This window comes from Toxorhynchites rutilus, chromosome 2 (assembly GCF_029784135.1).
Source record: "Toxorhynchites rutilus septentrionalis strain SRP chromosome 2, ASM2978413v1, whole genome shotgun sequence".
Taxonomy (NCBI): domain Eukaryota; kingdom Metazoa; phylum Arthropoda; class Insecta; order Diptera; family Culicidae; genus Toxorhynchites; species Toxorhynchites rutilus.
Genome location: NC_073745.1, coordinates 270,586,149 through 270,602,421, shown reverse-complemented (window position 1 = coordinate 270,602,421; position 16,273 = coordinate 270,586,149). Strand labels below are relative to the sequence as shown.

The following is a 16,273-nucleotide window of genomic DNA, read 5'->3' as shown; positions in this document are numbered from 1 at the left end:
TAATTTGACTCTGGCACTCTTACGGCGTCGCTCTCTACCTTCGCGTACATGCCTACCATGAATTGTTCGAACAGCTCACGACATCATAGAATGTCATCATACGATACACATAAAATCCTTTGAGCGCACTTCTTTAATTTATTCGTCTAATGTATATTCATAGATATTATTTCAAAATGAGTAATGATGTTCATAATGAATGGAGTATCTGTGGCAGGATCACGTTGTCTAATGTTTGTGCAATATTCATCTTGTTCTTTCAGAACTATCGAGCATTTCGAAATGGCCGAGGGTTTCGAAAAATTGCAGGTCCTAGCTGTAGTATGCCAAGTGGCCATTGATTTCCGCCCGTAAAATTTCTTGCAAAGAAATTCGCCAAATATTCCTTTCTCGTTTGCAATTATTTGAGAGGAGCTGGACCCCAAAGAAATAGTTGGGAATTACGACGTATAGATTATTTTATCCATTCATTTATATTTATAATAACGGGAAAACGTTACACACCTTCTATGATTTTAATAACGCTTGCGCATTGAATCTCGACACGTCCTCTCCAGATGTTTTATCAGAATCGATGACAATAACGTGATTGTTATTTTGCAAACCGAGCAAGTGTGATTCGAAGTATTTCAATAATTCGTTGTGCCCATTCAAAAATACTTCCAGCTCGCCAGCGATACGCCTGGCTTTAAACGAAGTGAGGTTACTTACGAATGTGTGGATGAAAGTTCTATCTAGCGCCACCTGTCATAACACAACATAAATGAATTCGTTTTGTTTGAAAAACGACCGACGGTTAAATTATTTGAATGTTGTTTGTACAATACTACTACAATCTCGATTAAAAATATGGTATGAGGGTTTAAATTTGTGGTTATATGTATTGTTTGAAGCAAAATTAAAAAAAAAGAAATATTCAGATTTTTTTTCTGCATAGAGGCACTCTAAGCGGTATTTAATATTTAGTAATCGGTATCCTACCGGTATCGCATATAGTTTACAACCTATTCTCATGCCTACCAAGTATTTTGTGCATAATTTCATCAAAATCGGTCGAGTTGTTTCGGAGGAGCTCGGTAACAAACACCGTGACACCGGATTTTTATATAAACAAATATAAATTTGCAATAAAGGTGCCGTTTTGAACATTTAGATAAACGATAATTAATTTCAGTGTGGAATGTGCTTCTGTTTGAAAAAAAAAAAAATTAAAAATTAAAGTGTTCAAAATAGCCCCGAGTACGGCGCCAGCGGTTGTGTGGTTAGCGTAACAGCCCCATAACCCGGCTGGCCTGGGTTCAAACCCGGCTGGCGTCGTTGGGGTTTTCTGAGGTGAAATATCTCTGGTTACGTCTTCCTTCGGAATGGAAGTAAAGTCATGAGTTCGTCAATCTGATAGGTAGGAAACAAGTGATGGGGTCGCCTCCCTGATATTGGTGATGAAAAAGATGAAAAATGGCCTCGCGTTTCAAAAGTATTGTGTTTCCAAGTTTTATATACATTTCCTTAATAATTCATTTCCCTATTGCTACGCGTTTATGCATTTTCTCGACGAAACTGTATATAGAGAGAGTAAAGTAGAATGGTAAACTCGTAATCTCTTCGTGCTGACGCAAAAAAGAAATTACCCAGTGTAAAAATCAACCGTAAATCACGAGTTATTGTTTTTCGTGAAGAGCAAGTGTCACTCAATTAGTTTTTGTTCGCTGTTTGGAGGAATTCCATGTAGTGAATTGAGGAATTCAGTAAAAGCTGGTAGTATTCTCGGTATCCAGAAGACATATTTGCAATCGAACACAATAAAGTCCATCCAGACGAGCAGTGAGTTTTGTGTTGGTGCCTATACGTATCCCGCGTTTAACCGAAGATGTCACAAGATCAACTTGCACCCAAGCAGCTACGAAGTGGATCAACTACAATAAAAACTAAACAAGACTCCGATATGAGTGTATCTGATCTTGCTACTCTAATGAAGTCTCAATTTTCATCGTACCAAAAAACTACGAAGGAAGATTTTAAGAGAATGAGTGACTCTCTTTCAGCTCAAATGGACTAGCTGAGGAGTGATATATCGGTTGAGATTGAGCTACTACGTAAAGAAAACAACAACACATTTCGTAAACTGAGTGTTTCTATCGAGAAGGCCAAATCGGATGCTGTATCTGCAGTGGATCGGAACACATATAAATGACCTTATTGTCAGTGGTGTGCCGTATACACAAAACGAGGATCTTCTTGCTTATTATTCGACATGGTGCCAGACGCTTGGTTATTCAGAAAATAGTAAACCCAGACATCAGACATCAGACGACTTGCGAAAGGGACTCCTAAAGCTGGAGCTGCCAGCCTGTTGTTGATTCAGTTTGCTATAACCGTTCAGAGAAACGATTTTTTTTCACTTTATCTACGTTCTCGCAGTCTGTCATTGTCTGAGATAGGATTCTCCGTGAATCAGCGAATATTCATCAATGAAAATTTTGGACTTGCATCGAGAGGATTGAGATCAAAAGCATTGAAGATGAAGAAACATGGACAAATTTAAAGAGTATTCACGAAAGATGGGACCATTTACGTCAAGAAGAATGTGAACGACCGTGCAATTGCTATTTCTTCCGAGAGCGATCTGGAAGATATCGTGCATTGTTGACCTATCCTTACATGCTTTTGTTTACATCCTTGCTTCCTTTCCTTTTATTTTCCCATGTCTCCTCGCCTGAAAGTTCAAACTTATGGATTTCGAACCTGCTGCTGTCGTTGCCGTTGCTGTTGCTGTTGGAGCCGGATACTGGAGAGTACGAGAGATGTTCCGAATTGTTGCTGTGATGGTGATTTGATATTTCTCAGTTTTTTTGCGTCACTCATAGTGGATAAAGTTTCAGAAAATTTTCGATATGTTAGAATATGTATATTTTAGTATAGTACTCAATTATATTTTCCTCCTAAATGATCTCTTATTCCCTCATGCCTATGGCTAACAATTCCAACACCCACGTCTCATCGAATGATTGTTTAGCCAGGGTAGTACTGAAGTCGGCATTGATTCAAAGAAAACTTTCAGTATGTTGTTTCAACAGCCAGAGTATTTGTGCAAACTCGATGACCTGCGCCACATACTTTCGATAGCGAAGGTCGATATTGTTTGTATTACTGAGTCCTCAATGAAAGTATTGACAATAATATATTGTCAATAGACGGGTACAATATAGTTAGACATGACAGAGTCGGACGGTTAGGAGGTGGAGTTATGATTTTTCTGAAACAAGAAATTAAATTTCATGTTATTTGTAAATCAGAAAATCACTACTCATCACATACTGAATATTTAGCAATGGAAATTTCGGTACGAAGTTGTAAAATTCTCCTTGTTTGTATTTATAATCCTCCCGAAGTCGATTGCACTGATGAAATTGATAATATTCTACTGAACTTAGGACCTGAATACAGTCATACTCTTTTACTCGGTGACTTTAATACAAATCTTATTGACGTTAGAGCTACAAGAACTATCAAGTTAACGTCTATCTTTCAACATGTTCAGCTTAGGGAATCAACCCACTTTTTTTCATAGAAATGGATCTTCTCAGTTAGATTTGATTCTCTTCAACGATGAATCGAAAGTGTTGAGATTTAACCAGATACATGTGCCGGTGTTTTCTAATCATGATCTCATATTTGCCTCGCTCGATTTCGATATGGACCTGTGTGACCAATATATTTCTTTTCGTGATTACAACTCAATGGACGTGGAAGGTTTGTTCAATGCTTATAATCAACTTGAATGGTCCAGTTTTTATCAATCAACTGATTCGAATCATCTCTTAGAGTTTTTTAACTCTTCAATGACAGTTCTTCACGATGTTTTTATCCCCACCCGTACAGTTAAATCACGTAAGACTAACAAATCCTGGTTTAATCGTACACTAATGAGAGCAATGATTGATCGCGACCTGGCTTACAATGTCTGGAAAAACTCGAAGCTCACCGATGATCGTAGATTATTTAAACGGCTACGCAATAAAGTTAACAAACTTATCCGTGATACGAAGAAACATTTTTTCACGTTGCATCTTGATTCTAAATTACCAGTACAGCAATCATGGAAAAGATTAAAATCAATGGGTGTTGGTAAAGCGAAATCCTGTTCTATTAACGGTTTTAGTCCTGATGAAATCAATGTTTGTTTTGCTAGAAATTTCAGCCTCCCCAATACATCGAATGAAAATTATATTGAAAGTCTAAATGAGCAGCAGAACTTCGAGAACGAATTTAATTTTAATAGTGTCAGCGAGGTCGATGTATTAAATGCAATGTATCATATAAAATCAAATGCAGTTGGACTTGACTTACTTCCATTGAAATTTTTGAAATTAATATGTCCACTAGTCGTGAAAGCAGTCACCCACATTTTTAATTCAATCATATTATCAAACAATGTTCCTGATCAATGGAAACAGTCAATAATTATTCCTGTAACACAATCGAAAACCTACAACCGATAAGTATTCTGAGTGCTTTATCCAAAGTTTTCGAACGTTTGTTGAAGTTTCAAATATGTCAATATGTTCAGCGTTACAAGCTTCTCAATAATTATCAATCGGGTTATCGCCCAAAGCACAGTGCGAAAACCGCAATGTTGAAAGTCTTCGATGACATTGGTGTTGCTTTAGATAATGGCAATCCTGTAGTTTTGATACTTCTGGACTATTCAAAAGCATTTGACAGTATTTCTCACAAAATTATGTGCAGAAAACTTGGTCTCGATTTTAACTTCTCAAATCACGCTACAACCCTAATCCAATCATATTTAAAAGGTCGAACGCAAATCGTGTACAATAATGGACTATTCTCAACCTTCATTCCTATTTCGTCTGGAGTTCCACAGGGTTCTATTCTTGGTCCAATCCTTTTTTCCCTGTACATAAATGATTTGTCTAATGTACTGGAACATAGCAAAATCCATCTTTTTGCTGATGATATGCAACTATACCTTGATGGTACCGAAGCTACCGATATTTCGGAGAAAATGAATTCTGATTTAGCCAGAGTCTATGAATGGTCCTATAAAAACAGGTTAACTATTAATATGAAAAAAACGAATGCTGTTTTAATTAATAACAACAGAGGTAATAATGGGATAAAACCAAATTTAATTTCATTTCCATTTCCAGTTCCACCAGTCTTGGAGTGACGCTCCAAGAAAATTTTTCCTTTGATAAGTTTATTCTGAGGCAATGTGGCAAAATATTTGCTGGATTGAAAATACTTAACCTTGCTTGTTCTTTACTTAGCGAGGATATCAAGATAAAATTGTTCAAAAGCTCACTGTTTCCTCATTTCATTGCGTGTGACTTCCTTCTTTTCGATGTTTCGTCCTTTGCTTTGTCTAGATTACGAGTTGCACTCAACAGTTGTGTTCGCTACGTTTTCAACTTGAGTAGATTTTCAAGTGTTTCACATCTGCAATATTGACTAATTGGCTGTCCCTTCGCCAAGTTTGGCCAAATGAGAAGCTGCTTATTTCTCTTCAATCTGGTTAACAATAAACAACCTTGGTTACTTGTTCAACATTTTGAAATCTTTCAGAAGCAGGAGATCGAGAAAATACAAATTGCCCCGATTCAACACCTCTAGATATGGAAAATTTTTCTTCGTTAGAGGCGTGATTGAATGGAATTTACTACCCAACGATTTAACATTGGAAAATTCTCTTGTAGCATTTAGGAGGAGATGTATTGAGTTCTTTAACTGAACAAATATGTCATGATTATTTATATGATGAAACAAAATTACTTTAATTTAGAAATTTAGAAATCGTGAAACCAATTCTACGCAAAAAACATTTGTAACAATTATTAAAAGACGAATGTCTTATGTTACTTGTTAATAAATAAATAATAAATAATAATAATAATAAATAATAAATAATAATAATAATAAATAATAATAAATGTGAATGATGGCTACAAAGGCTACACAGATTCGTTCTCAGATGCGAGAGGATCTGCATCCGGAAGAGAAGCCTTCGTGCTTAATAGCTGTTGATCGCAGAAATTTGTACACGCATACTTCTCCTAAGTTAATAGCCACATCTCGATTTCATTCCATGGTATATTTTATAAATAATTCTGTATTTTAGAACCCTTTTACGTTGAAATCAAACATGCTGGTAATATTGACCTTGTAATGATATACATATTTACAGGCAATATCCACCATTAATTCAATTGGGTTTTACATGCGTTTGAAATAATCGGCTACAACGACAACATGTAGCCCATGGTAAATGCCATCGCCACATTCGCATTCTTCGTGGGAATAATTCAAATTTTTGTACAATGAGCCCTTTAATCCATTCCGATGTGTACAAATCCGATTTACATTACACAATTGATCACACATTACGCGACTCGATGGGCTAACACAGATGTTCGACATAATCACGATTGTAATCGTATCAGCCGTCCCATTGAGAGCTCTGCAAAAGTGATCTTCACGGTTGATCACACTCGCGTGTATTGTTACGTCGCGTTGACAAAAACAAAGTGATACCTATTTTTACCATAAACAGCCCTAGCGCTGGCAAAGGCAGCGGCGGACGTCTGCTGGTGTTCTATACTTTGGCACAATGCCAAAATTGTAACACTTCTAGCGATGAATCAAACATAACATGTGATGTTGGAAGGGTCTTCCACCGCCATAAACGAATTCTATCTACCTGGTGGCGGCGGCCACAGGCAGAGGAACGACTATGCGCTTCAGCAAAAACCGATTATATCTATGATAGCGCGCGCGAAAAGAGCAGCGCGATTTCAGAATAGAATCAAAACAAAACCCGAGCTCGTCACGGGCCACCAGCTAGAGTCGTTCCGGCGTTCTCGCAGTTCAAGTTCAGCAGGCGGCAAGCGAGCAGCAAGTCTTCAAATAGTCCCGAAGATAGAAAATAGTTGTGTTCTTGGCTTGAGATTCATTATCGTTTCGGTCCTCGGATAGTTCGAAAGTGATTCACATCCGATATTACTGAAAATCTTGCCCTCGGCGGAGGTAAGAGGGAAAGTGACGGAAGTGCGCGATAGTGAATCTATAAAATCTGCGACGCAATACGCTTCTTCAAGCTTCTCAAGCCGATTATTAACTATCTATAAATTTTCGTTCTTTGTCATTCTGTTAAATCGATAAACCACACTATCACTCTCTTGGCCAAATAGTTTTATAAGAGGAAATCTCTTCTTTCCCCCCCTCCAAACCGTCGTCGACAAAACCCGCTCCTGATGGCACCGTTGGTACGCAGTTCTAGCACAATGTCGCTTGTTCCTGTCCAGTACCGCAGCTGGTGGGATGATTGGGATTTGCCGCTGTACACCCGGGTGTTGGAAAAGTCCATCACCCAGGAGGTTCTGGCGGATGATCCGTTTTTCTGGCGACATCCGCCGTTGCCACCGCTGCGTTGGTCCAGCATGTGGCGTCCGTGGAAGTACTTCAGTCTACGGGACATCGGTTCCCGGGTGGACTCGGATAGGGAGAAATTCACAATCGAAGTGGACGTTCATCAGTTCGCTCCGCACGAGGTGACGGTGCGGAAAACGGACAAATACATCACCATCGAGGGCAAGCACGAGGAAAAGCGAGACGAGCTGGGTTACGTGTCGAGACAATTCTCCCGGCGCTATCTCATTCCGAGTGAGTATAGTTTATGTTGTGTTTAGGATTTCCTTTTTTTGTTTTGGATAACTTGATACGGTCACGCAACATCTGGCTCGGTTTAGTTATGTAAAAAGTGGGTGCGGAGAAAGGAATCCGTTAGAATTCGTGGTGGTTTACGAATGTGAACGAACGTGTGCCTCGCAGTAATAGTAATTATGTTTTATAGAAAACAATCATCCACTGTTGAAAAGGCAAGGAAGGGAATAGAGGGACGGCTTTTACATATATCCCGTCGTGATTGAAAATAGTTTACGTATATCGTTTCCTTTTTACTAGGATGGTGAATGCAGATAAGTGTCAATGCAGTGGAAGACTGTTATTGAGAAATTTCCTATAATAAATGTATGTAACTGGTGTCATAAAAAGTGATTTTCAATCTTTGCTTAGTCGCCTCCTCAGGAGTGTCCCATCTCCGCACTGCCAGCTTCATCATAGCCCAGTATTTTTCGATGGGCCATAGTTCCTGTCCCTGTTCATGTTCTTGGGTACGAAAGTGCACAGAGTTTCGTAATGACGTTTAAGCACACGTCTCACCGTTCACTGCACGATTCCGAGTTGTTTTCCGATGTGCCGATGAGAGAGTCGAGGATTTCCCAGGTGCTTGGGCAAAAAAAATTCGCGATGTTGCTTTTCGGGCGACCTATTTTTCCAATTTTCGAAAAAATGACACCGATAAAAATACAGTGTAAAAAATACACTCTAAATTACTTCTACCCAAATTTCAAGAGAAAATACCCAATGGGTAATTTTCTACAGCGTTTTTTTTTCGTGATTCAATTTGATGTGGGACACCCTCATGCCCTTTAGTAGATGTTGAAATAATTAGAGAAAACAAAAAAGTGGACACGAAGCCGATCCCGTTTGAAAAATTCTGTGGAAGAGTTCTCATCTAATTGTTGAGTGAATTAGACTTCAAGTACGAACTTTTTTAGAATTCCCCGTCAAAACCTTTGTTAATTCGATAGTCTCGAGAGCGGAGGCTCTGGTCGGATGGTGCACCGTTCCACTGGGAGAAACGTGCCAATGGACGCTTGAACTTGTAAAGAACATCAACGACATCAAGTTTGATTATTCTACGTAAATTGCCGTTATGTCATTGATGGTGTACAGTACGCAAAACTTTGAAAACCACCTAGTATTTCAAAAAAAATTCAATCTTCGATATTGATATTGAACTCTTTATTTATCATCATCGACTTTCTATAGAGGGATTTAGTTTCTCAACTACCGTCAATCGACTAGCATAAAAACTTGCCTTCAATACGCTCCACAGTGGTAAGCTCAAAGATTCGAGTTTATTAAATGTTTAGCCATGGGAGCGTAGTAGAACCTTAAGACATTTTGATAAATCCGGTCACTACAACAAATAAACGTAATAATATATTATTTTGGCAAAATAAAAATTAATTAGCGAATGGATTACAATTTTCCGGTACTTATCAATGTTTTCAATGTATCATTGATTATAAGATTATTTTTAAGAAAACGTAATTATTTAAAGTTATGTACATCAATTTGAATTAAATGTTGTAAACAAATTATAAAATATCATGGGGTAACCAACTCTTAACTCTCATGTAGGTTGTACGACTTCTGGCCCTGAAATGAATTTGGAGATCATTTGGATGCAAATGTGTTTATTTTGTTCATGGTTCAATTTATTACTCTCATAGGGGTCAGACGGACCTCACTCTAACCCTCGATCCCTGGTCTGAGCCTCGGGGATCGTTGAAGTTGGGCTCTCAAGGCCTCTTTTCTCGTGGCTAGCTCGAGCTTGAGGCCTGTAGCTCTCAGGGTCAGCTTTCCTCGTGATCGAGGTGATTTAGCGTGTCAAAGGCTCGGATTATCACTAATATAAAACAGGTAAATATATCTTTTTTCCGTTTATTGTTACCTAATTACAATGGCTGCTGTGGGAGTGTGTAGAGTGTGGTGATGGCCGGCCGGCTGCTGCTGCTGCGGATGCAGGCGGTAGCGGGATCTCGATGTCCTGACGGTTAAGCTCTTCTCGGGTTGACGGTGGCACGATCACCGAAGCTTTGCTGCGGACCAGTTTTAGCAAACTTGGTTTCCAGCATTCGGCGTTCTAAGCGAGGAATCTTGCGCGTGTGGTTTACTGGAGCTTTCCAGTGGATAAAATTACGGGTCCTATCAAACAGGAAAATATGAGGCTACTGGCTATGCTGCTTGTTACTTGGTTTAGTTATTTCCTGGGTCTTTTTATAATTTTATAATTTTTTTCAAATAATCCTGAGACACACTATTGTTCTAGAGTACTCTTTTATACAAAGTGGCATATAACAATACACTTTTTAATTTAATGCTTCTAGCACTGAACTCAACCAGGAAATGGCAGAATTTTACAATTCTTCCTACCAAGTAACTTATTATAATTTTCTTCCTCTTTTCCGACAGCTTTGAATTTCCTCTTTAACCATCTATATTCTCTTTTCGATGTTCTTTTCGTGGATCAGGGACTGCAGCTTTCAGAAGCTAAGTGTGTGTGTTGTGTTGTACTAAATGTTTTCCTACTATACATGTATATATATTTGTATTTCAGAGCGTTATTCTTATGATTCTACATATAAACTAGAGCCTAGGTAACGAAACAGTAACAAATTGAACAATGGAAACATTTGTTAATGAAAATCGTTGGAAACATTATCCGTGGTATCCTGAATTTAATTTTATAAATAGAACAAATTATTTCGTACCAATAGACTAACTTTTCTGTTAATGCGACTCTTAAGCCGGCGTACGCCACTTCCGGTCACGGTTTGCTCTGCTCCATTTCCCCAATTTTTCATTTGGTCGATGCTTCCGATGACGTATCCCTGCATCCTTAACTTCCGCTTTACTATTGCCTAGAGCTTCTCTATTGAACTATACTGGGGACAGTTAGCAGAAATTAGTTTATTTTTGACAAATTGGACTTCGTTATCGACATACCATCGTAGCACTTCCTTTTTGTGATGACAACACCTATATTTGGGTTCATTTTTAGGGGCTCCGTATTGTATAATTTCCAAATCTCAGTTTTATCTGATACTGATACTCTGTATTTGATGCTGCAGCTTCAGATCCCTTGCCAAATAATAAAATTTTGACGTAGGTTTTTCGTCTTTCAAAAAGCAATCGATTTCTGCGCCGGATATTCTGGTGGACCGCTGGATTGCGACAGGGTTAACCCTTTCTGGTCGTATTAAATTTGGACATGGGTGTCGTACTGGTCGGAATTATTTTTCATATAAAAAAAGATTCTGCCGCTTGAGACACTTATGCGATTATTCTAATAACATGAGACATTTATACAAACAATAGTTCTGATACTTATGGACAATCTCTTCCATCACACCAAAGAGTTACAATGGCTAAATTCTGCTGTTATGATTTTTGTTCCACGTTCCTATGCATTCAACGCACTGTGCGTTGTCTTGTGTGGGTGACTACTTTGTTTGACACTGAGTACCGTTATCTATTACTCATAGGAGCACCGTATTGATTCGTGAACAGGTTCACTAGACATTAAGCTTCGTTTAGGGAAAGCATAAACTGATACTTGGTTGAGCAAAATATAAGATTAGCATGGTTTCTTGCTTTGGTGCTCCCGTGGCCGAGTGGTTAGCGTCAAACCTAACATGCCGGGGGTTCGGGTTCGATTCCCGTTCTGGTCGGGGAAATTTTTCTTCAAAGAAATTTCCTCTGACTTGCACTGTGGTCACGCGTATTCTAGAGCTTGCCACTCAGAATGCATTCAAGGCGTGTTATTTGGCATAGAAATCTCAACTAAGTACTAATGAAAATGACGCAAGTAATACTACGTTGAGACGGCGGAGTTCCTCTAGGAACGTTAGTGCCATATAAGAAGAAGAAGAAGATGGTTTCTTGCTGTGGTGGCTGAGAGCAGACAAACGACCACAAAGAGTTAATATGGAATCATTAGCTATGGGGAGGGTTCAGTCGAAAAGGATCATTATGGTTAAGCTAATGTTAAGTGGTTAACTCAACGTTAAAGAAAGCTTTGAGGTGCGGAAGCTCTAATGGGTTCCGTACATCGTTGGTTTCCATATCAGTAGATACAGAGGGTTTGTGTACGTTTGGATCGCACATAAGCGTTGTTGATTTTATACCTTAATGGTGGTGCTAGAACAAATATTAAATCGCATGTGACGGCAGTAATTATCTAGAAAGAAGATACATTTGACACAAATCTCGTATATTGTTCTCACGAGAACAAGAATGAATCATGTATCAATCATCTTTCAAGTCCACCAGCCAGTTCATCAAAAATTTTTTTTACCCTGTATCAACTATAATTCAACACGTATACTCATCCATCCACACACTTACAAGAAGAACGTTCAGCATACTTTCAAAATATCCATTCATTCATTCATTGTGAATTGATTCTGCTCTGCGGTTTTATCGAAGATATAACCCACCTCTAGTTTTTCGCAAAATGATCTAAAAAAATTATAAATTGAAATTTGACAGGAACCTTGCCCTGAGCAAAAGCTTTATATTTTTTTGAACTGGGATTTGGTTGGGGCTTCATAGCTTCTATCGTCCATTTAGAGTACAGCCCATGGGCCCAGATTTTGGAGAATTTTCTTCTGTTTAGACTACGTTCGTCATTGAGGGCATTTAGACAAATCAGAAAACATGTCGCGTTTTTCTTAAATAGTTTCAACATTAATAACACTTTTGGTTGCGAACGGATTTTGATGATTTGCATACCGTTCGAATTGAAATTATTAGTTTGTCTCAGAAGTTCTTCCCCTAATGGCTAATCGCCTCCAATATGTCCAGCACCATACTGAATGGAATATTCATCACCACATTCATGCTTTCCACACATAAGAATAGCCACATCATACGAGGGCTGCTATACCTGACATTCACTGTGTCATTCACATGCTCACATAGAGCAACTGCATAACTATTACATCATATCTCGCATGTAGACTGACAAAACACTGTTCCGCCACGTATTCCAAACATGTTCTATTGTACCTCATACGTAGGCTGACGAGAAGGTGCTCTGTTTTCACATTTCAGCACCTCTCATACGAAGGGTATGACCCAGCTAACCTTGGCTTGATGAAATATCTACTGGAATTGATACAAGCAGTGGGACCTCGTGTTATCGACCCATCATTCAATCTCAATCCTTAATAGTTTAAAACATGGCATCGCCAACGTTTACTTGATTTATTGAATTAAGAGAAGTCACCTAGTCAAGACGCTTATTTCTTGATTAAGGAACCTTTCTTGTTTCTTTCTTTTCATGTTCTATTTCCCTTTGTTCCTACGGTACGCATTTCTCATCATTTGCTACAACGTACCTCCACTTGGTCTCGAGTTGGTCTATGCTGCTGAAATACTCCGTAAGGAAGTCCATTACCTCCTGCTTAGATCTGAATTCCCTATTACTCATACGATTGTGCGTAGACCTAAATAAGTGATAATCTGCTGGGTTTAGGTCGGGTGAGTACTGGAGGATGCTCTAATACCTCAAACTCTGATTCTTATGCCTACCCTACTATATCCCCTGCTCCGTGCGGGGGTGCATTGTCGTGAAACGATACCTTTGTTCCCTAGTAGCTGTAATGTAGGATCTGCCTTCTTGGCCACTATGCTAAGCTGGTGCTGATCGAGTGTCTCGAGTGTATACTAAAACTGCCAGTGGATCAGTGGATCACGTGCAAATATAAACATAAAGGAAAGGTAATTGCGAAACTTTTTTAGAATAATTTCCTATAGCATAAGGACTGTGTCGAAAAGTCTTTAGCAACTTCTATTCTTGAATAAAAATAAAACGCGATTATTATTTCAACTTTTGTTTATGGTTTATTGAAGATCAGTACAATGTGTAACAATTTTTGCACAGTAGCTTTTGTACATTTCCTGGATGCTGCTGTCCATTTTGTTCTGAATTCCTCCATGGTTTGGGAAACTGTTCCCTCCTTCTTGAAGATCCTTTCCACATTCGCCCAGTAACGTAGTAATTGGTCGGAACTCTGGACAATTTGGTAAATTGATGTTTTTCTCGACTGACTTAGATACTGACTTAGCGTAATGTGCAGATACCAAATCCGGCTAGGAGAGAGGGGGAGATTGATGCTTTTTATAGAGGGGCAGCAATATTTTCTTCAAGCATGCATCTTTGCAAATTTGAGCATTGATTGTACCTTTTGTGATGAAAATATGAGACCGCAGACCATAAGTACAACTAGCTTGCCAAATTAGATCCTTCTCTCCAAATTTTTCCAACGCAATCGTGCATTCAGCATCGTCCACCTCCTCCGCCGATTTTGTGTAGAATTGTGTCCCTGGAAGCGTTTTTGAATCCTGGTTGACGTATGTTTCCTCGTCCATCAGGATGCACTGGTTGTTGTTGTTCAGGAGCCGATTATACAGTTTTCGTGTCCTTGTTTTGGCTCGAGATTGTTGTTCTGCGGTTTTCGTAGGCACATTCCGCTTTCTGTATGTCTTCAAGGAGTTCCTGGCCATGATTCTTTGAATCATTCCAATGTTGGTTTTAAACATTTTGGCCAAATCACGCGTTATTATCGATCGGTGTCGTTTGATGTAAGTCACTACTTTACGATCCAACGTGGGCTGACTGGAGTCAGGTTTTCTACCGAATCTAGGCATGTCATTCAAGGAGAACTCGTTGTCATACTTATCATGAAATTTTCCACACTTGTGTGGTGCACATTAAACCGTTTTGCGTTAAACCGTTTTGCGATTTGGTTGAAGGTAGCACACTTTTCAGTACACCAAGTGTGCAGAATTTTCTCTTTTGTCTCAAGATCAATTATAGTCTTAGTGAAAACGAACAACTTAAACAGAATGAATCGATTGGACGAACTTTTGTTGACATGTAAACAAACTTTTGCTTACATGCATACTAAAACAAGTTCACCCATTTTTGAGCAGAATCATTATAAAAGTTGCTAATTATTTTTTGGATACAATACTGAACACCGATATTTTCTGGTCAAAGACCTCGTTGACAGTCTTGAATTATTCCTAACGTCATCATGGACCTGCTCAACATACTCAGCGATTCAATCAGAACCCATGGTTCAGTGATTGAGATTATTCGCCTCCACTGAGTCACATTCAGCGAGCATAATGCTACCTGAGATGTTGGCACTAGATGAAGAGGCGTCTGTCTTACCTTCAATTTTTCGACTAGAACTTTTTTTTTGTTCTACGGTTTTACACATTTGCATTCCACGAGTCACTGGGAACAACGGTCCAATGGATGGAACGAATTAAATCAACAGTGTGAATTAACAGTGCAGTGGTATTTACTCTTTAATTTTTCAATGAAACTTATCATCAATGTTGATCCAGAATTTGATATTATACGTAATAGCTCTGACCTTTGCCAGACATTCATCATACAGCCCTCACATATGTATTCAACTCTCTGTCATAGTTGAACAAATGAATTACACTTACTTTGAGCAGAAAGATTTTTTGGATCCCCATCATCTTTATAGGAAGATAGCATCAAGCGGTATTTTCATCTATTTCTATCTTCTCATTCCACAGTTGGCTACGATGCAAACCTGATTGTGTCCTCGCTCTCTTCGGATGGAGTGCTCACCGTCACTGCCCCCAGGATTGGCCTACCCGCACCGAAGGTGGAGAAATATGTCCCAATCTGGCACACCGGAAAACCTGCCATTGAAGACAAGAAGTAAACGCCATCGAACGGAGTCAGTTGACGAGAAGATGAATTTAAACTCATCTTCCTTCTGCCATGACTGACCGAGTTCGGATCTGTCCAAGCCAAATCTAGTGATTCGCCGTTTGAAAGATGAAAGGGATGAGAATTCGAATTCTATCTAAAATTAATTTTCGACCGGCATGTAATTGGTAGTTGGTAATTGTTATTGTTTTTTTTTCGTTTTGTTTATATTGTAGAGTTTTGGTTCGAGTCCGTATACCGTAATTGGCACCTGCAAACATGCTCGACGCTCACCCTGGAATGCAACAGGCACACACACCCATCACACGTGATAGTAGCACATAAATCCGCTTGAATACAAATAGTTTCAGTAGATTGGGTTCGAGAGCCATTTGGTGATACACAGTGCACCATCAAAGAGGAACATTTAATGTTAGTTGGGTATATAACCCAAATACGTCAAAATTTAAGTAACAATTCAACAGCAACGCTAATGTGATTCATGTAATATGTAATAAACCTTTCGTTAACAGTTTGAGTGAAACAAAATAAATGACACGTTGAACGGAAATACCAATCATTTGTAGTTTATTCGTTCCACAGTGTATAATCGTGCCCCTTGGTGCCAACAATAGCAAAAAGCGAACATCTACCCGTGAAGGTATTCCATAACATAATGCTGTTCCTGATTGGATCTGAATCCAAACTACGGGATTCCAAACAAACTATTAATTTCAATAACACACTAATAAAAACCAGGGTGCGGTAGGCTTCCGAGCAGCTATCGATTATGTGCCAATAATTCGGCCTGCCACTCAATCCGGCATGGAATTCTTGTTCATAGTGAAAAAATAAAATCAAGTGAAC

At 38.9% G+C, this 16,273-nt stretch overlaps 1 protein-coding gene across 3 annotated transcripts; it reads left to right on the top strand.

The window, feature by feature from the left end:
• The first annotated feature begins 6,849 nt into the window (after nucleotides 1-6,849).
• On the top strand, nucleotides 6,850-15,983 carry LOC129769354 (protein lethal(2)essential for life-like). Of its 3 annotated transcripts, none has more exons than XM_055771572.1 (4): nucleotides 6,850-7,041; nucleotides 7,206-7,677; nucleotides 15,268-15,415; nucleotides 15,643-15,983. In XM_055771572.1, the coding sequence occupies exons 2-4, from the start codon at nucleotides 7,269-7,271 to the stop codon at nucleotides 15,668-15,670; spliced, it is 585 nt and encodes a 194-aa protein (XP_055627547.1). In that variant the 5' UTR covers nucleotides 6,850-7,041; nucleotides 7,206-7,268; the 3' UTR covers nucleotides 15,671-15,983. The 3 variants fall into 3 exon arrangements, with proteins under 3 accessions (XP_055627547.1, XP_055627546.1, XP_055627549.1); XM_055771574.1 differs by having other exon boundaries at nucleotides 6,854-7,041; nucleotides 7,289-7,677; XM_055771571.1 differs by having other exon boundaries at nucleotides 6,850-7,677.
• The last annotated feature ends 290 nt before the right edge of the window (nucleotides 15,984-16,273 follow it).